Source organism: Danaus plexippus, chromosome 28 (genome assembly GCF_018135715.1).
Source record: "Danaus plexippus chromosome 28, MEX_DaPlex, whole genome shotgun sequence".
In the NCBI taxonomy this organism is placed as follows: domain Eukaryota; kingdom Metazoa; phylum Arthropoda; class Insecta; order Lepidoptera; family Nymphalidae; genus Danaus; species Danaus plexippus.
In genome coordinates, this window is record NC_083556.1 from 3,348,916 (window position 1) to 3,375,565 (window position 26,650).

At 39.3% G+C, this 26,650-nt stretch overlaps 3 protein-coding genes across 8 annotated transcripts in view; 1 reads left to right on the forward strand and 2 right to left on the reverse strand.

The window, feature by feature from the left end:
* Window positions 1-934: 934 nt before the first annotated feature.
* On the reverse strand, window positions 935-15,137 carry LOC116776172 (polypeptide N-acetylgalactosaminyltransferase 1-like). 3 transcript variants are annotated; one of them, XM_061525330.1, is made up of 20 exons: window positions 14,778-15,137; window positions 13,828-14,028; window positions 13,410-13,569; window positions 11,573-11,780; window positions 10,464-10,555; window positions 9,826-9,953; window positions 9,227-9,322; window positions 7,295-7,374; window positions 6,433-6,569; window positions 4,499-4,672; window positions 4,214-4,289; window positions 3,870-4,035; window positions 3,619-3,673; window positions 3,323-3,539; window positions 2,817-2,948; window positions 2,294-2,482; window positions 1,992-2,047; window positions 1,843-1,922; window positions 1,566-1,752; window positions 935-1,390 (listed from the first exon to the last, which is right to left on the reverse strand). In XM_061525330.1, exons 1-20 carry the CDS (start codon window positions 15,091-15,093, stop codon window positions 1,237-1,239), a joined length of 2,904 nt encoding a protein of 967 aa, XP_061381314.1. In that variant the 5' UTR covers window positions 15,094-15,137; the 3' UTR covers window positions 935-1,236. The 3 variants fall into 3 exon arrangements, with proteins under 3 accessions (XP_061381314.1, XP_061381312.1, XP_061381313.1); XM_061525328.1 differs by lacking the exon at window positions 11,573-11,780 and adding an exon at window positions 12,397-12,610; XM_061525329.1 differs by lacking the exon at window positions 11,573-11,780 and adding an exon at window positions 12,879-13,092.
* A 1,511-nt stretch (window positions 15,138-16,648) lies between these two features.
* LOC116776238 (vacuolar protein sorting-associated protein 53 homolog) lies at window positions 16,649-23,169 on the reverse strand. The gene is made up of 12 exons (XM_032669380.2): window positions 22,954-23,169; window positions 22,662-22,868; window positions 21,422-21,640; window positions 21,055-21,178; window positions 20,493-20,611; window positions 20,151-20,318; window positions 19,668-19,791; window positions 19,249-19,319; window positions 18,882-19,007; window positions 18,420-18,561; window positions 18,216-18,351; window positions 16,649-17,647 (listed from the first exon to the last, which is right to left on the reverse strand). Exons 1-12 carry the CDS (start codon window positions 23,077-23,079, stop codon window positions 16,864-16,866), a joined length of 2,346 nt encoding a protein of 781 aa, XP_032525271.2. The 5' UTR covers window positions 23,080-23,169; the 3' UTR covers window positions 16,649-16,863.
* Window positions 23,170-23,447: 278 nt separating this feature from the next.
* The window catches only part of LOC116776190 (cilia- and flagella-associated protein 410), a 28,260-nt gene continuing 25,057 nt past the window's right edge, over window positions 23,448-26,650 (forward strand). For 2 of the 4 annotated variants that reach the window (XM_032669312.2, XM_032669313.2), the window contains exon 1: window positions 23,450-23,664. In XM_032669312.2, the coding sequence (XP_032525203.2) occupies window positions 23,585-23,664 (80 nt within the window). In that variant the 5' untranslated portion in view covers window positions 23,450-23,584. Of the gene's footprint in view, window positions 23,665-26,650 lie in introns of all 4 variants that reach the window. The other 2 variants (XM_032669311.2, XM_032669310.2) reach the window with 2 other exon arrangements.

The window sequence follows — 26,650 nt, forward strand, 5'->3', positions numbered from 1 at the left end:
CTACCAGACCCAGATGTTGTCGTGGACATTCTCTTGGCAACATCTTGGCGGTTAGCATGGTCCGTCGCCGCCTTTATGCTAACTTCTCTTAACAGTTACTTCTGGAGCATGATTTTTAACTTTTGAGTTTGAGACTCGCTGGAAGACCCCGCTACACTCCAGCCTCCCTTACTTAGACAGTCAGCGTAGCCGTATCTTATACTGGTGGGATCACATCTTGCTCAATCTCTGCCAGCATAGAGGTTTTCTCTAAAATTTGACCGCTCGCGCCAATCGGGTTAGATCTTAGCCTCCAGTCTATGCTAGACTAGAAGATAAACAAAACTAGCTAGAACAGCAAAGAGTGCCGATTAGAGACTCACAGTCCTGTAAGTATTTATTTTAATATTTCTCGCATGTTGCCGTAAATAACTGAATCCAGTGCACTCTTTCTACGACGCGGAGTATTTAAGCGTGTATAGCGTGTGAGATAGAAGGTAGAAGCGTCTATAGTGCAGTAGGTCTAATGCGAAGTTCTGAACTTCCACTCTAGGTTTACCAAGGTACGGTGACCAGCTCACACCAGCACCAGATCTTAGGATCAAGAGCGCTATCTCACCGATATGGTTCGTTACTCATTTATCGTTTGACATGGACCTTTGAAGAACCGAGCAGTTGGTTTTTTTATCGGATAATGAGATCGTCCCACACATGAGGATTGCCCTGGTCCATTTTTGCGCCGTATACGGCATTTACTTCACAACTTCAATATATAGGCGACGATTTAATCATACTACTTGTCTGTGGTTTCGTCGGGCGCTAACCGCCTCAACTGCTCAGTGAAGGTCTGCCCCGAGTTTAGGGTGATTCTCTTCTCCGCACTCACTATTAAAGAAACGTCATCAGATTCGTTGGAGGTCAGACACAAGGAAGGTGACTTAAATAAAACGTAACATTCGGTCGTAGCATTTATTTTTTAAAAACATAAACACAACTTAGAGAACCAGGCGCCTTATCATACTGTCGGAGCAATTATTTTTATTCTATTACCGTGAGTGAGCACCGCGAGACAGCTTCGTTGTCACTTTATGTACTGCTAAGAGATATGTACACTGGACGGCCACGATACGTAACGCTATACTTATACTACCAAGAGTTCCCGACTACCCTCACGATTTGTAACACCTCCGGGACAGCACCCTGGCCTGTGGGGTGGGTGTAGAGAGATCACGATCGTGTTGCAAGGCGAGTCAGGGTTCAGTCTGCCTGTCCACTCTCCGAGGAGCTGGAGTCTCTCCTCCTCCCCGACTCCTCCTTGTTCCCCTTAACTCCTTCCGTTTCCTTCTCCTTCGTCTCGTTCTCCAGACTGATTTTCGCCGTGTCCGGTATAATGAGCTCGCCGAGGATGTCGCTGGGCAAATATTATTTATTGTATACATAGAAATGTGCGGGTTCATGGTCAAATAGTATATCTTTAAATTTTAATTGCAGAAGACAGGTTAAGGAATACACAAAGATATTCTGAGGGTGACGAGGTATGTCGCCTGTGTGTGTGTGTGTGTGTGTGTGTGTTTGTGTATACTCACGCCACATCGTCCGCGGTGCGGCCCCTCTTGGTCCAGGTGAAGAACTCGTCTCCCAGCTTGAGGGTGACGTTGCTCTTCATGATGAGCTTCACCGGTTCCTGTGCCTGTGCGTTGAGCGCTCTGTTCTGAGGCAGCAGGTCCGAGCGCCGAGGTGCCCGCGAGCTGCTGGGGGCGCGTCGCCCTGTGTCTGTAGCCATATATATAATTTCTCTGTAACTAGTGTTATGCCACGACAGGTGTCAGTGAGCGCGTATCGTCATTGTATACATATACTGACCGGGTCGGCCGTCTGCCTCCACCATGGGCGAGTCGTCAGCTGAACTCTCCATCCTCATGGAGTCCTCCCAGTCGCCCACCCTGGGACACACATTATCTGTCATATATATATACACACATATACACCGTACACATCAGTAAGAGCCTCACCGCGGCGCGCCGGTCGTGCTCCGGGTTTTTTTCGCCCGTTTCCGTTTCTTCAGGTGCTGAAAACATAACATGCGCGCGTTCACAACACTCCGCCGGATGTCGGGTCGACGTGGTGTGACGTCACAGAATAGAATAGGTAATTAGTTAATAATAATTAGTTCAAAATATCAGACCCCGTTTTGATTATTGTCAAATTAACAAAGAATTAGGCACACGCATGTGTATACTCCACCACATTTTGAGCAAATTCTTCTGTGCACAACCTTTCTGCTGGTAATTCCGCGTGACTTGGCCAGTCTTACCTTGGCCAGGGCCCCCATGGGTTTGATCTCCACGAAGTCTTCTATGATGATCTTCTTGGAGCCGGGCCTGTTCAGGTCGTCCTGGTCTCCAGCCTGCTCCTCCTCCTTGTTGCTGGCGGCGTCTCCGAGCTCCGGGCTCGCGGCCACCGGTCGGTGCTTCTTCCGCTTCCGTTTCTTCAGAGGTTTCGTCTTAAAATCATAATATTTCCTTGAGACAACAGAAAACTCCAAAATTCCTCCGACAACACGTGATAATAACAAGTTGTCCGAAAAAACTAGCTTTGATAAAGACACCTCATGCTTACAAAGATAGCTATGAATTGAATTTACGCAAGAAATGAAAAGAGAAGAATCGAAGCCCCTACCGTCAGGATGTTGTTTCCGGCACACTAACAACTGAACTACTGTGACTTTAACCATCACACACCTTGTGATGTGCGCCAGACATCATAGAAGGTATTTGTTATATAATCTTGTTGAACATCAAACAACTTAGTATATAATGCTTCTAGTATATAGTAACCTGAGGGTAGTCCGACGGGGTGTCGGCGGTGTAGGGGTTGACGGTGTCGGTGGTGAGTGTCACGGCGGAGTGCTCCCGGTTCACGACATCAGACACCTTGTTCCGTTCGAAGACACGTCCGTTGTTGATGACCTGTCACAATGATTACAGTCAACTATGATTATTCATCAGGAATTACTTACTTTTATCTATCAATAAATTAAAAGTCCTCAGAGGGTCTGTCTTATATACAAGGCATTAACTCTGAGGACTGTCGCGTCGTCGCTCGTGGTATCACAGCCATAAATAACTTACATTACTTCGCTCACAGCTGTATTTATAATCACAAACCAACCAAAACCAATAATCATCAAATTCTTAGCAGAGTTTACCATTGTAATAAATTAAAAACTGCATTAAAATCGATACAGCCGTTTCTGAGAGCGCGCGTTAACAGGTGTCTATCCGAGCCCCGACACCAGTTTTCAGCACACATCCCGGTAATGGTGTAAGCGTGTGTGAGTGACCTTGATGTCTTTGTCGTTGAGGATGGTGACCAGGTCCCGCACGAAGCTGTTGTTGGGGTAGAGCCGCGCGTGTTTGCAGTACACGTCCACCTCCAGGTGCTCCGTCTCGTTCCTCACCAGCTTGAGGATGAACTTGTTCTTCTTCTTGTGCTTCTTCTTCCTGTGGTGTCGCCTGGTGGTCGCGTCCTCGTACGACAGGAGAGATCGCGAGATACGGCTGAAATAACTCTCGCATGAGATTGTAAACTGTCAGCTTATGTGATATCCTTAACACAGTCAAAGCTGTTCCCACTTACCGCTGGCCTCGCAGCTTTTTTAGTTTCATTTCTTGCTCACTCGGCACCTCGTTATCTATAAAGGAACACTTTCATTAGGATCGCCAAAGTCTTAGGTTGTGCCTAGTTTAGTTTCATGTAAAATTTAAACCATCCAACTTAAACCATTGAATCACCGGCTGACAGAACATAAACGATGGCCAACAGACGATAATGTGTAAGGTTTATAAGCACAGTGAAGTTTAACTAAAACTAAAACTTTAATAACTAACCGTTCATTCTAAAATCATTGATCTCGCTGTAATCGATGACCCACACCTGCGCACCGCCAGCTCTGCATCGCATCACCAGAGCGTCAGACCCCGAGATGCCTGTACTGTGCAGGCAGAGGCCGCTCTCCGTATGCTGGATCTGTTGTGTCGGCAGATATCGCCAGTGCTGTATAGTAAGGACGTTTTAGTCAAGCATTCAGAAGTCTCATTTGGGAGACTAGACTTCAGCCTCTATATCGATGTGTCCATCCGTGAGAGCTGTATACCAAACACATATGCTAGTCCTGCGGGCTCGCCCAGCGCTCTGCTGGATGCTACATACAGTGTAATCTGCTACAACCGACCTGGCCTCGATGTTTTCCGTGACAGGTGACCATCAACACTCTCCTGCTGACGTTCTCGTTGGAACCCACTGGACTTCTACGGGAAGATACATGGCACTAAGTTACACACTTGTTCGTAACATTAGGGAAAGTATACATTCGGTTCATGCAACTTAAACCTGATGGTTGAGGGTTGAAGAAAATATAATTCGTTAACAACTTAATATCACGGGTCAGTTCGGGACTGGATTGACAAACTATGACACGTATAATCCATTTTCTGGAATACATATCCGGTGGACTCGCCTCTCGTACTGAACTTCGGCGCACTTCTCTTCGTCCCGGAGTTCCCCGGCGAGGGACAGCGCTAGATGCTGCGTGGGCTCCAGGCGACTGTGACACGGATACAGACCCAACGCTGTCGCTTCACCTTCCCTCTGAAGAGTGTCGAGACACATCGCCGAGGACGGATTCATGAACCTTCACGACAAAATGGAATCTTTAAAGCAATGACTCAATGAAGACTCTGATCCGGCGCTTACTGCGTCTAAATTCATACTTAATTGTTAAAGACAGGTTATCCGTGTAGTCAACAACTACTATTGTAATAATTTTTCTCAAGGAACTACACCAGACCTTATACATATCAAAGGCTAACGCTTCTAGACTAGTAATATCAAATCGTCAGTGTTGGCAAACTGTGTTATATACCGTTAAAACCGGAAGTGATTTTTTGGCAAGACTTTTAAAATTTCCTTGAACTCTATTTCTGTCTTTATCTATATCTTCAGAAATGAACTGATTTAAATATTCGCAGATGATATATTTCCAGTCAGTGTCTATACATATATATTTCAGTTCGAAGTATCTTTAGCCTTAAATAAATTTACCATTATAAAGCAAAGTGGTGTCCTTGTAGATGGTAATATTGTCTACAAGTTGTTTACTGTACAAACATTCGACAAGCACTTCATCAGCGTGAGACCGTTATCAAACACACTCACAACATTATGAAGGAGCCATTCAGGATTTATTTATCATAGTATTGTTATTTATAAGGAAATTTCAACCGACTTATAACGCGGCACTGCATGTTTTGGATTCCCTGTTCTCAGAGGGGTGATCTGTTCTGAATACCTATTTTTTGTCGTCTATATTAATCGCTGTTAGGCCCCACAGTCCTTGTGCCGTCATGACAAGTATCGGATTCCGAGTATTACGACTCATATTAAAAGAAATACAACGTTACTCTGCCTGTAACATCTGCGTATACGATGTTGAGGGTATGCGATCTATTTGAACAACTGACGTCTGACTTACAACTGTCAAGTGACTGATAGTTATTTAACTTATCATTGACAAAAAGTATATTGAATAGTTTTTTATTAACGGTAAAGTTTTCTTCTTGTTTGTTTCGTACCACCCGTCTCCTGATTACAACGAACCCAGTCGTCATGAGTGATGACGTCACCAGGGAGACGGGCATTGATCTTAATATGTATAGAGGAATGTTTCCCGTGCATATACGTCGGTGTTCCCGTAATAATAACTATATAGAATTAAAATATAAGAAATATCTAATATATATATATTATATGATTTGCCTCTCCACTTGTATTGCTTTCCGAGTGTTTCGTGACGTCACTCATATTAATCGTAAGTGTGCCCGCTTGTTACTCGTTGCCGATATATTTGTATAATAGCTTTTGCCGGCGACTCCGTCCGCATGAACATCAGAATTGAGCTCAGGGGGATGTATCAAGTGTGTTTAGCGGACACACGTAGTGACCTTCGTTGTAGTCTTCTCATTTTAAATAACAGAGCCGTCTACCGTCTGATTTGTGAATCTAAACCATTTGGAGCACCACGCAAATTCTTACAAAAATATTCATCCAAATGGAACCAGCCGTTTAGGAGTGAAGTATATATACATATATATATATATATATTTCACTATTATATGAGTGCATAGGCTCAATTTAAACATAAAGCAAAGACATCATTATCAGTATGTTTTGTAGCCGACTTATATGTGTTAAGGTTAGACTATACATTGATTATTCATTACTGTAGACGATAGACCGTAGTGTGATGACTCTCTATTTTAATTTTCTGTTATTTCTATGGCGTTATTAGCAGAAATTAATACAGTAATATTTGGAGTGTGTTGTGTGTGTGTGCGTGCGTGCGTGCGTGCGTGCGTGTGTGTGTGTGTGTGTGTGTGTGTGTGTGTACGCTACCTCCCGTATCCGAAGACATCCCTGACAGGCACGAACTTCTCCTTGTAGATGTTGTCCAGGTACCACTGGAAGCTCTTACACTTCAGCTTTTCCCGGAGGATCTTACGGTGCGTGACGTCACCGATCTTGGGACTTTTCTGATGAACATTCATTGAAATTGAAGAAAATGTTACGGATTTTATTATTAATAGTATTGATATTTAAAGCGAGAAACTTAAAAGAAAAATCATTGAATTATAAACAATTAAACATTGATGAGAGTCAAGTGACTATAAACGCGCCGGGGTGGGACGCCACAGCTGTGACGTCATAATGTTATAGCTATTTTTTATTTCTCTATCGGCCGCAATGAGTGCGAACCAACACTATGACGTCACACGCGCTCGGGTTTGTTCGGGCGTTATCGGCGCGTCTTCGGTAGTGGTCTCAAAATTAATTTCTAATTTTGAAAGAACTTTTGAATTAATACAAAAAAATAATAATAAAATTGTTTTGTTATAAGTGTCATACGATCGTTCTATTTATCACAAAGAAATCACAAAGCCAATTATTCAACAAGTGTCGTCACGTCGGCTCGCTGTGACTAAATGTTATATAGTTGGATATGAGATATTGTAATACTTTGCTAAATAGATTTTTTTTGCTAATCCCGGAACAGCATTAAGCTCTCTGTATCGTTGGAAGTAAATCTTTATCTACAGCACAATGAATATTGATGGACAAACACAACACAGACTATAACTTCACTGTATTGTCCTATAATTTTACCTTTTTTTTCCTGCAAGTTTATCTTTTATAATACCTATCTATGTAATTAAGTAACAAAGAGCCTTCACATATTATGAATAAAGGTTGTCCTCACCCTGAGGTCGGGTCGGTTCAGGTAGAACAGCTCAGCGTACTCGTCCATCCACACCTCGGCCATGCGAGCCGTGTTGATGCCTGGACAGACAGGATATTACATGAGCTCAGATACACACGTCCAGTGTACTCAGACACCTGCCTACAGGGTCGGATATACTTTGGTAAGGGTCTAGTTTACTTGGATGCATGTCTCCAGTGTACTCCGATACCTGCCTACATGGTCTAATATACTCCGGTAAGGGTCTAGTTTACTTGGATGCATGTCTCCAGTATAATCGGACACCTGCCTACATGGCAGTGTCGTGCACTCCACAGATGCAAATAAGCACTCCATACTCTACCCATACAACAACTAGACCTGTATTATTTAATTCTTACTTACATACTTTGAATCACACATTACGAAATACAAATGTTTTCAGACGTTTAAAATGACATTTGATTCCCGATTTGTTAAAAGTGCCATCTATCGACGTAAAAACTAACATTTTCGATCGGCCGCTGCTAACTGCTAGCGCCGCTATGCAGCCAGAGCGGCGGTAGGCACAACTACTGGGTAATTATTTTCCATACAAAACTTCTCAAGGACGATCTACAAATCTCGTGTTGTATGCAGAAATGTTTGCATGTGTGTGTGCGAAAATCTATGTGTGGGTTGTATTCGAGAAGCGCTGCATACTTTTTTCGTTTAAAATTTCGTAGAAAGTCCGTTTACTTTCAAATGAAACAGGACTCTCTGATTGGTCGGTAAACTGTTCATATATTTTTTTTTCGCCATTTTGTTATTATTGAATATTGTCATTTGTCTTTCCAAGCGCAAGTGAATAAGTTTTTAAGTAGCTAATTAGTAAGTAGTGAATTAATTTATTAACGAATTATGGAGAATTATAGCTGTGAGCTCTGTGCTGGTGATGTGTGTTTATCGAAATTAATTACGATTAGATTCTCAATATTGTCGTTTGATAATAAAATTAAGATAATTACAAAGGGGAGGTGTGTGACTAGTTGAGAGTGAACGAAAAGAAAGGTAAAGTTACTCGTTTTAATAAAAAGTATTATGATAGTTTAATCAGCTAGCAGGATGTGGACACACAAATAAGTTATTTGTCTGTTGTTTTTGAATAATAATAATAATAATGTTGGGATCTCCGCTGGATATTCCGATTTGAATAACTTTTATAAAGCGGCGATGAACAGATCGTAATCGTTTTAAGGTATTGTCGTGGCTCAGAGGTGATTGAGAGCTTCGTTACATTAATGTATACATTTTGGGCGAATATTATCAATGTTTAAATGAAACTAATATTGTCGCGTTCCATACTCCCGACATTCCGCTCACTCAGCAGCCGTGATCGCTGCGGACATCTCGCCTGCATGATGATTATAAATTACGCGTAGTCCGAAAACATTAGTTTCATTTAAATGAGTTCTTGCTACAGACCTCATTATTATCAATGCTTTAGAAGAGAAAAGGATGAAAATTTGTATTTTTTTTTCAAACACATTCTGCTTACCCTACCCCCAAATCTCTGTGCACGCCACTGCTCCATTGGTTAATGTACTCCGGTAAGGGTCTAGTTTACCTGGATGCGTGTCTCCAGTATACTCGGACATCTGCCTACATTGTTTAATGTACTCCGGTAAGGGTCAAGTTACCTAGATGCGTGTCCTAGAACTCTGACGATTTATCTCGTTTAGTTGAATACATATATCTCGGATATCTCGGATATTTGCATGCTTGTGTTCTCATGTTTTCGGATACACGAGTCTGGCAGACACGGATCCGTGTGTCTTATATATTTAGACGTATGTGTGTCGTATACTCGGATGTACGCGTCTACTTTACCCGGTTAAATTTGTCTGGTGTAGTGACCTGTACCCAGTGTGTTGTGAGCTGTGGAGGCGGTGTATAACGTGAGTCTGTGTGTACCGTGTGTGTCTGTGTGAGCTGGTAGCCCATATGGATGGAAGGCTCGGAACACGTGACCCACGCGAGAACACGGCACCGTCTCCAGCGTGCCACCACCTGTAAGCCAAAAAATATATATTTGAGACAAATATACCATATTTTTTTAACAGCAACACATACTTCAGTCTAAATCATGTTATTATAAATAAAATGAATAATTTCGCCGCAGACAGGACTCGAACCGGCGACGACAGACATCGCGTGCCGGTCGCTTCACTAGTTAATGTATCATGTCTTACTTTTTATGGATTTAAACTTTATATCGAGAGGGGACGGAATACGTATGTATATATGTAGCTTTTGACCTGAATTGAACTTTTAATATTTTAGACAAGGCATGATTAGGAAGGAACGATGAGACGTTGATCGTGAGAGAGATAGAGAAATACTGCGGACTCCAGAATACAGACGGACTGCGTCTGGTGGTTAAAATCTAATAACGCATGGACGTATTCAAAACAGGTTTCCTAAATCCAAACGAAATCCACATTCGCAGACAGAAACTTTGTGTGATATTTCGTCACTGAAGTTTGGTCATACGCGTGACGTCAGCGACTTACACTGCCATATCCGGAACGACATCTCCAGGTTCTCGCCCCCCCACCCAGCCATCTGCTCATCATACGCTCCCAGCTCCCAGTAGTACTGTCGGTTGATGGCGAACAGACCTCCCGCCATAGTTGGCGACCTGGAAATGTATATATATAAATAGATATGTATTTAAATTAAGTTATGATACAAATTTCTTAACGACACGGTGTTTGCGAAGGCTTGATCCTTCCTACAATCATATTCTCCTATAAACAAAGAATGATAGAGACAAAAAACAAATTACTTATTTGATGGTATAGTTTTTTGAAGATTTTAGTATAAAATGAACTTAAAATCCGTCCCAGGATTTACACTCCCGTACGAGTCGCGCGACGAGGCACGAGCGGAATCACGAGGTGACAGTTTAAATGGTCGCTAGAGTGTAAACTACCGTTCTTAGTACGAGTGTATTGAGACTGGAATCGTTTGTAACAGACATTCTCGAGCGACTATGTAAACTGTGCCTTGCGCTTCGGCTCCTGCCTCGTCTCGCGACTCGTACGCGAGTGTAAATCCTGGGTAAAATCATTGCTTATATCCCAAACGCTCTATGACCGTTAAAGATGCACGCAGATCGTGTATTATATGAATGTAAGACATGGCTCACCACGTCGGCGCTATGTCTGATCCGCGTCTCTTTTTCTCCCTCTCTGGAACCTCGATCCATGTGAAGTGTCCCATGAAGGTAAAACCACCTACCTGAAGTTTACACGTGTATTAGGATTAATCAGCCGTGACAGCTCATGGTGAATCAAGGATTGAAACTTACTTAATGTTATTGAGATAAATCCAATCGTTACGTGTTGATGCCAAGAATGATTTTAACTCAACCAAAGCATGCGGAAGGTGCAAAAGAATGTGACCACAGACCAAAAAAGCAGGCAGCGAAAGATGAGACGCATTGTCTTTTATGGCAGTGTAGTATATATGTTGATGATGGTGTGTCTGTCTGTTATATTTTCCCTCTCATAATGTGGCATTAAGTGTCATTGCGTACATCTAAATAGTTAAATCATTGTACATTTTCTATATCTATATATTTTCTATATGTGTGATTCTTCACAATATTATATTTATCTTGAAGGGATTTCATTCTCCGACACCGAGACTCGACATTTTGGTACTGGCAATGATATCGAAATAATGTTAGTAACAACTTGTTCAGCTACAAGAGATATATCTCCTCACAAACAAACAAGTGAAAATGAGATCTAAGACTTTCGCGAGTTTTATTAATTTAAATGAAACTAATATATTTCGGATAAACTACGCGTGATTTATTTTTGTAAAAAACTACATACTCCCGACGTTTCGGTTACTTTTCAACAACCGTGATCACGGGCCACACTCGTCTGCCCGTCGTTTACAAATTACAGTGAGTATTCAATACAATTTTTGCATAAAAAAATATATATTTTTCAAACTGATATTTACATTCTACCCTCATTTGAAGAGATGAAAATGGTCTTGTTATTTCTCACCTACCGCCAACGACTTCTTAATTTTCTAGCGTACTTGATGCATGCAAAGTGCACTAACTAAAAAAAAACATAGTCGAGGCACAATTGATGTTAATTGGTATTATAATATAAGCTAAACCGTACACTTTCCGTTTGTTATGGGTTATTTCGTAACATATTCCACATTTCCGACAGTTCCATGTTTTTATTCATCAGGCATGTTAGTTGATTGCTAACAGCAGTTCTCCCTCCAAACCTGAAACTGCTGGGCCGCCTCCAGTTCGAAGGTGGACTGGTCGATGACGTCGATGAGCGGTGTCAGGACCGCGTCACGTTTGTGTGAGATCCTCTGCAGCAAGGGTCTGAGCCAGTCGACGTTCACCTCGCAGTGGGAGTCGAGGAAGATCAACACATCCCCGCGGGCGATACGGGCACCGGATATACGAGCCAGGATAAGACCCTGACTGAATGAGGCAGGGGTGTTGGAGGGTGAATACAGGAAACACGTGGTAATTATGAGTGGTAACCAAACATTAAAGTATTTATCCCAATTAATAGAAACTCAAGTAGTTTTACGATTACGATCTAACATTATTTCCCGTTATTTATGTTTTTCTTTACATATGAATTATAGATAAATTTATAATCGTAATATTTCTTTCAGTAGAGGTGAAACGGCGCATGGCCAAAGGGCAGCTTAAGTGCGGTTAGCTAACTTCTAAATAAAAGTGTATAGTGACGTAAAAGATTTATCGACAATAATGTTGTGTGTTAAGTTAAAGTATGTTTCTCAGTCGAATAAAGAATGTGCATGAAATAAAAAACAAAATGCAACAACAGAAAGGCTACACACACACACGCACGCGCAAACAAACACACATGTAAAGTTAACGTAGATTAGCGTGACGATAGTAATGTACACAAGTAATTATGTTTCAGTGCCTGTAAGAAATAAAGTTTATAGGATCGCAAACAAAATAAATGGAAAGTGCTATTTGAGGGAGGGGTTCCTCAGGGTCAAGTTCTAGAGCCACAGCTGTTAAGGAATTTTAGTAGTGGTAAAACTGATCCGCTCTGCACCTGGAATATCACGGGGTCTTGGACGCTGTAGTAGAAGTTGGAGGACTCGATGACGTCAATGATGGGGACGACCACCGCGTGGGGGAAGTCCCGGATCCTTTGTAAGAGAGGCCTCAGCCAATCCTCTTGCACCTCGCAGTGCGAGTCTAGGAACACTAGGATATCGCCCGTGGCATATCTAGCCCCAGCTAGCCGCGCCCGGGTCAGACCCACGCTATGTAAATATTATCACTTGTAGACAGAGACGACTTTAGGAAAAAGATACTAAAAGATAGAAGAAAACAAAAACGATTTGAGGTGGAGACCAACGGAAAAAAATAAACATCTACAGCAGACACTCAAAGACACAAAAATAAGAATGACATAGGCTAAACTAGATGACATCTAGATGCTAGATACTACATAGATATAACACGACTACACTTCAGTTCGTCCTACATCTACCCCTTCTAGTGGAGACGTGTCACCAGAACATGATTCACCTCGAAGTCATTGCGATTCCCCGTCTTATATTCAAAGGTATCCTGCTCTATGACATCGATGATGGGGGTCACGACCACGGTCGTGTCGTTTTTTATCCTCTGCAGGATGGGCCTCAGCCAGTCCGTCACTGGTTCCGTGTGTGAGTCAAGGAATACCATGACGTCACCACCGGCCACCTCACTTCCGGCTAAGCGTGCCCTCGTAAGACCCACCCTGTGTTCATCTAATAATATACTCTTACGTACTAATGGCGTTTTCCACTGGCGTATTGAAATTTTTCCATACCCTACATTTACAGAGATTCGATAAAAAAAAAATACTAATTTGGAAAAAAAAGGAAACATTTTTTCTAGCAGAAACTTCAAGCAATCGGAAAAAGATGCCAATACATTTTTTTTTTTACATTACACTGTTATAGAAAATGACAAAAAAAAAATCTCTACAAGCCGAATGTTGGATTTTCACTAAAATTAATGATAGCATTATAATTTATAATATAACAATTTGCTGTTCAAATGATTGTCACTCACCGCTGCGGCAGTCTCAATATCCGTATCAGGTCAGGTGGTAGACGAGTCCTCACATAGTGACTCAGTTTGCCCTTCAGCTCGGGAAGGGTGGATTTGTCATCCACCAGAATGATCTCCTTGAGATAAACGAATGGAGAGGAAGGGTCTTGACCTGGGTAGCCTGGTGATTCACAAACATACATACACTATACATTTAAGTTTATTATGGCATTTGGAGACAGCTTTTCAATATCATAAATATCTTGGCATCAAATTTTTGTAACTTAAATTTTTACAGCAGCAGTGAAACGATAAAAATGTAGACAAACTAACAGATAAATATATAATTATACTGTTAAGGTAGGACGTCAATTACCGGGTCTGTGAACTACATATAAGGAATGTATATATATAAGGGTAATTGTAATTGATTTCCTACCCATTGTCATAGTCCGGCTGGACTCTCGGTCAATATCGTTAGCCTTCGCAAACCAAGGATTAGTCCGTCTCACGCTGTTCACGACGCTCCATATAGTGCGGATGACCACAGAGTAGGGTTCGTTGTGGAATATTAATATCACCGAAGCTGACGGCAGCTCAGCATCATAAATGACTCTTTGGCATGCCGGATTACGATAGTCTGTGACAAAGGAATTTGCACTTTGTTGCTAATACTTTAAAGATGAAAATCTCAAAGATCTCTTTTTTAATTTAATGGTATTTGATACTTTTTACTAATTGCCTGATAGTAGAATATATAAAACAATATGGGTTCGTTTTAGTTGCACCTTTTGGTTGTAAGTTTTTAACTTTTAAACTTACTAAGATTTACAATATTTCAATATTATACTTAAATAACATCAAAAAAGTTTATTTATAATAGTGTTAAATAATTAACAAAGTTATATTGTAAGGTATTAAGAAATATCTTTTAATACACAAAGCGGTAGACAAAATAATAAGAGATTTAATTGTTTTGTTGTAATTTTTTTTATCATTAATATTAAAAAAGGCAGTAATCTTCATTATAAAGCCACAATATTTGAGCAGAATAATTAAAGCCAGCTCTACACTCAACTGGTAACATTTGTTATTTACAGTGTAATGATCATAATTCTATTTCTCCACTTTCATGGGCAGTAAATTATGAAGATAAAAAATAATTACATTTTTGTAAGAGTAAATTACACTTGTTATATTTTATTTACAATAACATTATATTTATTATGGAGGCAAATTTATAATATTAAAAGTTACAAAGTTATAATATTTTTAATTCAATAAAAATATAACTTAATCATATTAACTTACGAATTTTTCGAAACTATATTGGAGCGAAATAATTTAAACAGGAAACGGTACCGGTGCAGTAAGTTAACGTTGACATACCTTTTAAAGTTCTATTGTAGGCGATACGGTCACTCAAATAAACATTTATAGCGAGTTTCTTCTCGGATTCCTCCCCAAGGCGTTTCGCTTCACCAGTCAAATATGCTGCGACGCCGCCTTCACCTAGGCCAGGAATAATACGCGCTTCGTCTTCCAAAATCTCTTTCTCATATTTGTCTTCCGAGTCATAGGTTTCAGCGCGGGCTGAGCGTTTTCCTCCTCTCCATTGTTCATATAGAGCCAAAATTGTGACCACTATTAACAGAAATAAACCCACTTTTGCCGCATGATAGCACTTACGAAGCGGCAATTTCATTTTTTAACAACAGAATCATGCGTGCACCCGACGGGCGCTTTCTTTGACACTGACGTCTATCGCATATGTTTACAGTTTACCTTTTTAGTTTTGACAGAATGTTTTTAAACAGGAAGGCCGTGAAAAGTTTAAGGTAAACATGTTGCAAGTTCACGTTTTGTTTATTTAAAAATATCGCTGTGAGTTTTGCTTCAGAAATGCAGTAAAGAACGTTAATTATTTATATATTTTTAACTTTCTGTTGTAAGAGTTTCTTAAATATTTGTTTTAAATTTTTACATGTAACTTATATGTTACTTTGATGTGGTCCATGAATAATTTACTTTATCATGTTATTTAATAAAACACGTCGGTATCTTTTAATAAAGAAATATGCAATAAAAAATTTTAACAGCATATTTGTAATCTCGTACAAAAGTTAAAGTTAAACTACATATTTCCTAACTTGTATACTTGTATAAGCATGCCTGTGTGTATTTGTATATATTTTATATACATATTTGTACATAGGTTGAATCATAGTAGATGCTGCGTTATAAAATTTTAAAATTAAAAAGAAAATAGCTTTTATATTGCGATGCGTTTCGTGGATCATACCATCTTTCTTATAAAAACATTAAGAATTACTTTAACTACCCGAGTAATCTATAGAATAAAGTCAACCCTTTTTTACATTCTACAAGGGACATCTAAGAGGTCTCGTCTGCATATACTTTTTGACGTCCTCTGGTGGCTAGCCGATATAACGTGATCTTATTAGTGGTGTAAATCGTCTTTAAGAATCTAAGATAGGTTACCCGCAAGTCATTGAATCAGCGGGCAGGATATAAATTAATGAATCAATTTGTCACTTAACGTCAGTTTTCATTATGTCTGTATACGTACACATTCGATTTATGGAGGGAATTTTATTTTTTCTCAATAGTAGTCTCTATTGACTTTGGAGCCGAAGGCAATTAGTTTTGGAATTAGATGAATGAAAAAAATGTCTACTTAATGTTTTTAACTAAAGCTAATAATGTAAATAATGACGTCTGCGTTAAATTGTCTATAAACCTAAAACTAAAATCAAATCTAAAACGAAAGTCGATGGAATTATAACCGTTGTATTCAGGTCGATTAAAGTAAATTGCGTAAATCTCACTACTGACATAATTATAAACAATAACAAAGAGAAATAGCACGTTTTTTTTCACAGTATTCTGTTGTGAGCCGTGAGATAGCCTGGCGCAGGTACAAACACAGCCGCTTTGTAATGTTTCCACGGTACAGGGTGTTCGTACTGAAAGGTACTCGCTATACTTATACATATTGATTGTTTTACATCCAAATCTATGTGGAACGTTAATGAATGGAAACAGTTCCGGTAATGAAGCTATATTTAGACATTTTATCTGTTTTCATTTCTTAAATTATTTGCCACCGGTACCAATGAATTCGATTTGAATTTTTCGCGCCATATATATATATATATTTATATATTTTTTTATAATTAAGTTGTATAAAAACTTTATTTTTGTCCTTTAATACAAAAAGGGATACGAAAAACACAATGTTATTTATAAATATGTATTCATTTAATAAAAATCACATAATTTAAAATTCATGTTCAATTCTATTCATGTTTCACGCGGAATGTCGGTTACAACTTATTATACTACTGTATTAACAACACTGGAAATCTGATCAGCTACAGTTCTTCTGTGGAAGAATGGTCAGCTTCCATGCGATTTCTTCCAAGTGTACCAATCTAAAACATCCGTAGTGTGTTTATTTATTTTGTACAGTCTTAGCGGTCTCTTTGAACAGAGCGTCCAGAGAGCTCTGCTGTGTCTTGGTCAGTTTGGCTCCCTTCATGTCCAGGACCTTGTGGAACTCCACCAAGGTACTCTCCGGCAGCAGTTGGACGAACTGGGAGACGAATCCCTCTAAGTTACCGTCCAGCGGCGCCATCACCAGCTTCAGAATCATTTCCGCTTTCGTCATCAGCTTTATGACGACCTTGGTGTAGGTGGTGGGCGCCTGCCGCTTCACCTCCGACCCTATGGACGGCAGTTCCAACAGCGCCGTCTTCAACATGTGCGTGTCCAGGAGTAACTGCTCGGAGCCCACGGTCGAGATCGGCTTGCACTTGTATATGTTCTGGATAAACTTCGGTATGAAGGAGTTCGCGAACCTGATGCAGAACTGCGTGAAGTACTTCCTCGAAGACGCGAGGTTGTCCCGCAGGTTGGGGACCGTGTTCTTGAGGTGCATGATGATCTGTGTGACGTAGGAGCTCTGGTCGCCTACGTTGTCGAAATGCAGCCAGGATATTTTAGTCATCGCCTGGAGGGCCGGCTCGCAGGCCATTTCCAGGTCTTGGACCAACAGCTGGATGCAGTTGCTGATCATCTTGTGGAACAGGTCCTGCTCGGGCGCCAGGTCTATCCTCTCGACCAGCGAAGGTGAGATCTTCTCCTTTAATTTCTGTTCCAGGTGTACAGTCGTCTCCAGGCAGTACTCGGAGGTGGTGATGACGCTCGTTATTTTAGTGATCTCCTGCTTCGTGTACCTTCAAACAAACATAAAGGAAATATCGTTTAAGATATTTAACACAGTTCCTAGACTTGGCGTCTCGTAAAACAAACGTCGTATTTGTAAGTCTTTTACTATTACTGAAATTTAATTGCATCGGACGAGCGTAACATGAACAAGTTGATCCACCTCATATCTTCATACGTTCATTGTGTTAACACAACACACCACCCCCCTCTGTCGGTGTCAGCGCTCAACCAAATACCTATATAGTATCCGCTCTTAGTGCTGCGCTTCAAGAGATACATTATCTCAAGGCGTGACTCTTCTCTGTGGTTAGTGGACACCGCGAGTTTTTTTGATATACACCAGGATAACCTTTGCACCGTGTAAGTGTCACAGGTGTATTATCGTCTCCGAGGGTCACGTAAAGAGCCGCCTCTGGCTTTAAATAGGACTTGTTTACTAACATATTTTTATTTTTCTCTTTGTCCCACTCGCTCGTCACACACACAGATCTATCTCCCCAGCTACAACTTCTTAGGTCTTTAAGTCATGGACAAGTTGTCCGGCCCAAACGACGAAATATAAAATATTCATGTTACCTGACAGCGTCGTCTCTGAGCAGGGTGTGGAGGCCGGTGACGAGGGCGGGCAGGGCGGGGGCGGCCCTGGGCAGCGCGGCCGACAACACGCTGCCGGCGTACTCGCGGAGATATGACGAGAACACCATGGACAGCTCTAGGGGAGAGGACCGACTTGATGACGTCACTTAAGCTCTTTACGTGGCAGTTGGTGTTGTCTGTTACCTAGCATGGGCTCCCCGGTGGAGAGCGTGGCGCACTGGGCGAGACACTTCTTGTAGAAGAGGAACAGGTCAGCGCACGAGGACATCACCGCTCCGGCGCCGCTGCCCACCGCGCTCGTGACGCTATCTGGACTCTTGGCGTCCTGGGGAGAAATAAAAAGCCTTTCTCTTATTATTATATTTATGCGTTATCATCGTTTTTATTTACCGAGTGAAGAGAGCGGAACGCTATACTGGCGACTCAGGTTGTTCACCCACGGAGATGATCTCGGCGCCCCGTTATCTTGTGTCGTTTTTATCAAAGAAAAAAATTCAATTTTAGTCCTGGAAAACGGAACCCACGTCCAAAAAAGACGATTCGGTACAGAAACCCTGAGGTCGCTTCACTCGACTCTGCTCTCCTAATGCATATGTTAACATGTTACACTGTCCGGTGTCAGAGGTGGCTCAACTAAACATTGACCTGTATGAACCTGTCCATAAGCCCTCGGAGGTTGGCGTCCAGGCTGGTGATGTACAGCGACAGGTGGCACTCGAAACACGATCCTATCAGACCGACCCACGGGGAGCCTTGACGGAGGACAGCACCCTGTATATGCGGCGATCAGACAAATTAAATTGATATTAGGTTTTCATCGAAATGTACAAAATGTGTTGTGTATTAGTTGTAGTTGGGGTAACTTTATAATATATATATAGTGCTGTCATTCAGTCTTGCTACTTTTCATATCAATCCAACAGGAAACTACCAAAAAAATGGTCTTCTACCCTCATTAACTTTCATTTCAAACATCTGAACTACAGGAACAAAATGAATAATATGAACTCACCGTCTCTTCATCATCAAACACCAGCTGATGCTCGGGGGACAGGTCCGCTGCATCAGCACCGACATCGGTACCTGAGACGTGAGAAATAAAACTCAAATAACTTGTAACTTATAATGACTATAGATATATATGTCCACACACACACACACACACACATATATATATATATATGTGTGTGGATTTTTGTACTTCAAACCCTCTGAATCAATCAGTGATTGGTCTCCTGACTGTCATGTCATGTTTTGCTGTTCCAGCATCACAGACTAAACGCAATACATATTTTCCAAGTCAAACTTTAAGTAAATTATCTGTGGATTTTAAATACTTCTGATTCCAAGGAATTAAGAGTGAAATAGAGTTTCCTGTGTCGTTTTAACTGAATACTTTAGATTGCAGGCTCTATGAACAGAAATCATTACCTATAAATCTCTTGTGCAGCAACACTTCAAAGTTGTAAGTCTTCTGTATGGCGTACAATAGCAGTTTGACATCCAGCTCGTTCCGCCGAGCCTGTAGCAGATCACTCAGAGCCTTGTGTGTGAGCTGATGGATGCATATGACATTGTATTAATACGAGGTTCCGCGGTGCTGATAAGATTAGATAACACATTTCCAGGGTTTCCGTACCCAAGAAAATATAACAGATTTTTACTTAGCCATATTAATGACAAAAAGTATGCAGGCGTCATAACAAGTGGATAGCTACTGGAATATTCTTGATATTAAAATTTATGATAGTATTCCCCAGTATGTTAAAAACTTATAAAAATATTAATGTTCTTATAGATAACTCCCAACTCATCAATTACAATATATGGTACAAGGGTAAGTTATTTGAGACCTTACTTCCCAAAGAAAAATAACTATTCCCCATATTCCATGGCCTATGTTTGGTGTCCAACCTTACAGAACCGATGCGCCAGGCGTTCGCTCATCCTCCAGGCCGGGGGGAAGGTGAGCGCGAGGGTCTCCTCGAACCGCAGCAGGTGTTTCTTCAGCCAGGTGTAGCGGCGCTCCACGTGCGACACCCACGCGTGTTCCTGCTCAGGAGAGAACAGGTGCTCGTACTCCTGGACACATAGGTATCACGTTACTCACCGTATCTGAAACTTATATCTTAAAAACTATGCTTTAATGGTTGACAAAATTCCTGAGACCTCAGAATCTTCGACAGGCTGCATTTAAGTTAGCATAAAAAAAGAAAATCAAAGAAAATACACCAACAGGAACATAGGGCTCCGTACCTGTAGCTGCATATCTATAAACCATTTGAGCAGTTCTTTCCTGACGGAAGGTTCCAGCACGTCCACCACACTACACGCCTCCGCCAGCATCCGGGGAGACACGCCACTCTTACCACCACCTGGGAACACCAACAACTAAGACCTATGACATTGCAAGTGGAGAGATCTAAGACTCTCGCGAGTATTCGTTTAAATAAAACTAATATTTTTCAGATTTTACTACGCGTATCTCATTATTTTGAAAATACTACAGACTCCCGACGTTTCAGTTACTTTGTAATAACCGTCACCACAGCCGACGAGACATACGTAATACGTGTGTAGTTTTTAATATAGTAAAACACGCGTAGTAAAGTGAAAAATATTAGTTTCATTTGTTTGCAAGCGGACTTTTCAGATGTACATGTAAAGGTCAAAGTTATTTTTTTCTTTTCTAGTTGTGTGAGCGAGTGTTGCCAATTGTTTTTCAACGACCATAGTACTAATTAGTTTCCAGAAACCCCATCAAGACTTCTTTTACGTTATTTATCTTAGATTACCGGCGTTATGAAAAAAATCATACCAGTGAGGGCTTCTTTGAAGTCGGCTAGTATCTGCTGAGCCAGCATCGACCTGATGCCGAGCACCTCCTCCCTCAAGGCGTTCAGCTCTTTAATATCCCGGTAGCATTGAAGCTGATCTAGCACCTGCCGCAAAGAATTTACATATTACTAAAATAATGTTTTTAATGAAATATTTTGTCATAAGGGATTTGATCCTGCGACTTCCAGAATATTGTGTCCTGATTACTTTCCCTATTTAGCCAAAGATTCGTTATATGACTCCTTAAACTTAACTGTTATATTGGAGGAGACTTAAAAAGGTATTTTAGTTTAGTAAAACTATTGTTAAAATTTTATTGCAATAATATTAATGCAAGCAACCCTAACCTCCATTATAGCTTGCAATGGCAACACTAGTTCCTTGTAACGTCTATTATCAGCCAAGGTCCTGAGAGATGCGGCTCCACCAGCTAGCATATGGAGATGGTTCAAGGCTGTGATAGCTCCGGTAAGGTTCCACTTGGCGCAGTCTAGTTGTTTGATCTCCGATGTTATTTCGCGGACCATGCTTTCACTGCGTTCAGCTTTTTTGTTTATATCTGCGACCTGTCAAGGTGTACTATACGTGATTAACTTGTGGAGAAGTCTCTCAGAATATACAAACGTAATAATTAAGTTTATTTCTACCAGTTGTAAGAATAAAGTTGGTTAAAACGATAGCTTGTACTATCAAACTACCGGTTAGTTGGTATCCACGCATACAGACAACAATACTAATATTATTAACTCGGAACAAATCCTTTATAATAACTGAATATATAAGGCCTTCATATATAACCTTATAATATAAAGAGTTTTCACACCTACCCATTTTTATTGTAAGCAAACAACAAATTCCTAACTTTTGACATATTCTAAACGTCACCTTACTAATATAATATAAAAAATATTGGACGAAATCATGTTTGTTGCTCTTTCACACGAAATATATTTAATGCACTTAGATGAAACGTCACGGTGATGTAGCTCAGACATGGGAATAAGACGGGCTGTAATATATTGATACGTTTTGTTTAATTTCCACAGGATAGTGTTATCATTGTTATGTACTATGGAGTACAACACAGACTATGTATGTTGCTGTCAGTTAATATAATATATATATATATATATCTAGTATTAAGACACTTCATAAATTTCTCTCCAATTATTATTAATAAGTCGAAATTAACAAAGACACAGACATTAATAGTTATATTTTAACTAAAAGTGTATGCTATGATGATTAAAAGTAAATCAATATATTATCTATAACTTACTTTCAATAATCTTACTAAAAGTGGACCAAATAAGTAAATTGTAAAATAGTCTAATAAGTAGGTAGGATTCAATTGTATCAGTATTTAAAATAAGTGTGGTTGAAACAAAAATATTAACTGAGTTTATGATTTGCCTTCGAAGTCGAGAATAAGAGAATTTTATATCTTTTCATTGTAATATTTTTATCTCGCTGTTAGTTCCAAGTTTTTGGGGAGTAAAATTACACGTTAGTTATTCAGCAATGTGATTATGTAGATTGTTACATCTTGCTTAATAAATAAAATAAGAGATACAATTCATGGTTCACCTGTAAAGCCAGTTCAGCAATACATTTCTGAGCATCGAGCAATGCTTCATGTCCGGCCATTCGCTGATCATGCTGGGCTCGGACCAGCCTTCGAATGTCATGCTGCACACTGGCTAGACGAAACTCGCAGCGAGCTGCTGCTGACTCTACTCCTGAGAGCGACTGTTCAGTAGGGAATACACGGTTGATGTAGGCCACAGCGTCAAACTGAAATATTCGTTATTTTTTTAGATAATAACGTAGGAAGCGAGTAAAGAAGTAATCTAAGAACGTTTTTAGTCATCATACACACTTCTTCACTATCGAATTGTTCCGTTCCTCCCATTAATTCTTCTATTCGGCTCATAACAGAACCGGGTAAATTAAGCTGGACCTCAGGACCGCTATCCTTGTCTTCTAATACCTCAGTGGAATCCATTATTTTATAAAACACCCTTTCTTTGATTTATTTTAACAATAATATTTTCCTAATGATTAAACATCATTTTTTATTTATTGTACTGTGTCAAATTTTGGATGTCATATGTCAATTGTCAATAGATATAAAATTACAAAATCGGATACTAGGTTGAGAGTGTAAAAAGAATATAAGTTTTCTCAAAAAAGATTTACTTAAAATTAAATAAAAAATTTATGATATTTTTAAATTACATGATTTTATGAATTTATTCCATATAATTATTAAAGATTTTTCATCGATACCTGGTAATGTAAGGACATTTTGTTTGTACGAATATCAAAACCAATCTGACGTTCATTTATAACAATATCGTTTTGTTCGTCCATTGTTTTCTTTTCAGTTTTTTCCACGCGTTTGTTGCGCGCGGTTGTGTTGGTGTTGGAGCTACGATGAGCGGCCACGACCTCTCTCCGATCTAACCCTTGTGTTTAAAGTTTTCATTGTTCAAGTGTTGTGAAGTGCAATGGCACGTTTAACGGAAGAGATGGTGATCGCTAGATCGAAGCAGTCGGATCTTAGTGCAATCAAAAAGCTAAATTGTTGGTGAGTTTTCCAGGAGTTGGTACTATTTTTTCAGTTTTATCATACTTGGAAGGGTGATTAGGGCTTCTTAACGTTCCGCTGTTGAACTTGCGGTTAATAACCCGAATTCGTCAGTCATTTTAAGTGTTTCCAGTCATTAAATGTCATAAGTATTGCGTGAGATAATGCATCGGTAATGAATTCTCAAATACCTGATAGGCGATTGTATTGTGTTGATTTTGATGTTGTGCAAATCGTATTTCGCTATGTAAGGCCAGAAGTATTGTTACAACACAGTATTTTGTAATAACTAGCTTGTTAGTTACTACGTAGACTTGTTATCGCGGTTATATTATTGTTTTAACATGATTAACTTTATTTACACAGCTATTCAAATAGTAGTAGTTTTCTTATACGAATCTGATACTTATTGGAGGCCAAAAGTTGCAGTTGAGAAACTCTTAAATAATTTTTTTAATGATGATGTAAGAAGGGTAGAAATACATGTGGTCAAGTTTATGATTCAAATTGTTTGAAATAGTGAATCACAGACCTCATGGAACTCAATTAGCATAAATTAAAATGTTTTTTTCTCTAATGTAAGCTGTCTGTGTGCGAACAGCAGCTTAGAAAGTTGATATGAATGGACAATGTTATTTATAAGAGAAAAACTTTAATTTTCTATAAATTATGTAACTGTTAGCAGTTTCAAACAAACTAATACTTTCTCTTACACACATGTAGCTAATTTTTTTTAAATTTATTATTTCTTGGCAATATACAAACTTTTTACTGATATTTTATAAGTACGAAATTTTTTGTAATATATTATCTGTTTTTTTTTTTAAAAGGAATTTACATTTATATATATATATATATGTTATGATAGTTTTTTTTCTGATCATAATAATAAGAACTCATTTCATTAGTTGTAACTGTATACTTGTACCAAGAAAATTGTTCAAAGCAACATATTTCATTTTTATAGCTGTTATTAAGAGTATGTGAGTAATATAGAGTTTTGGCAACATTTCTGTTCAAAGCTGCCATAGTTGGCTTTTTAAAATTATAGTAGTCAACAGTCTACAGCCGGTAAAAAGTATTAAAGTATTGATTGAAGTGATATTCAAGTGACTGTGAGGATATTCGGTTGAGAGTAATAATTTTTCATTATTTATCTATCATATATAATATATAATATTATCGCCAACCCGTCTTGAGCAAGTGTGGTGATTAATGCTCTAACCTTTTCCATGTGCGAAGAGGCCTTTGCTCAGCAGTGGGCTCCTATAGGCTGATAAGGATGATAATGATAGTATTTATGTTAACAAAACATAGAATATTTCCCTTGATATGCTTCATAAAAAAATGATTTTATGAAATAATTTGACAGTTACAAAATAATCAAATGAGACTTAACACTATCTTTTATAGACACACAATGTATAATGTTAGGATATGACTAGTTCTGTGCTGTGTGCTGTGTGCTGGGTTTACGCATCGAAACATGATTATTATTTTTTTTGTTAATAAAACCTTTGTACAAAAATTTCGTCATTTAATGATTTACAAGTAATCTCAATAATTTTTATGTTTATTTAAGAAATGTTTTTTATTTATATATAAAGTAATTAGTAAATCTATCGCGTGTCACGTTTGAAGTTTTGTGTGTAATATTAAATTATTGGCGTGTCTAAATGTTTTCGCGTGATGCGTGTCCATGTCTAGCGTCCGTCGCGTCATTCACGTCATAATAATCGTGACGTACACGATGATTAAAAGTAAACAATGGTTCAACGTATCTGTATGCATAAACATACTACACAGGCAGCGTTAACAGTTTATCAGTCGAATTACAATATTAAAGCATCGTATTTAGTGTGTCGTATGCGGAACGGATAAACACCACTGTCGGTGTATGTATCGGAAACTGGAAACTCCACGTTTATAGTTTGACGATGCCAACTCGTACTTGGGTACGGATATTAATTTTATAAATAGTGCGTGTTTATGTCTGTGTGGTAGTGATTGTATTTCTAGACAGATCCAGTTGTGACGGATGCGTCCGTCTCCGCAGTATATTTTATTTGTAACTATAGATTATAAGTTGAAGTGTGTTGGTATGCTTGCATTTAAATTGCTCGTAAGTCGTAGGTAAGTAGGAATCATTAATTTATATCAACGCTAATATTTAAGGCAGACCTCACAGGATATTGACAATATTAATAATCATTTTTTCTAATTAATTCTCTGTTTCCGTCTGCAGTGATCCTTATATCGGATGACCTCATTGTGACCCGCTTTCTATTTCTTTATATCACCAAATTTGTCAAACCACTAATGACACATAATTCTGTTCAAGTTAATTCGTCAATGTTTTTGTTTAAATATAATTGACAAAATACACTCGGCTCTCACACTAAAGTGCGCGTATTGGGATATTTACGCGTTTTTACTCGCAACTCAGTGTAATATGTTGAAGCTCATTACGTCTAGTATTCAGTCAAAACATGTGGTAACAAATCGTGTGTGTTTGTTTATCACAAGAAGACAATTATTGTCCAAAGTACTTGAAATCTAATCACAGATAATACTAAGTCGCATGTTCATGGATAATCTCGGAATTAGAATACTGATAAGTGATAACATACACTTAGAGTTATTCTTATGATTGTAATGCGATTTGTACCTTTCGCTACATCCGAACCTTCGTGGCTGATGAGATGATCTCATGATGAGTGGGAGCAGGCTAGGATATATCGTCGGCTTCAATAGCACACAACACCCACCCAGCGGCTTAATGAGCTCCGTTTGTGACTAACTTGTGGCGTTCCTTCCTTATATGGTACTGTAGATTGTGATGTAGTGGAAAAAATGTAGCAGAAGGCTGTTTTATTGTTTGTGTAATACAGAACATAAAATCCATACATACATACATCATTATACATACATACATATATATGTATGTATGTATGTATGTATGGATTAATCCTTGTATTTGTAAATT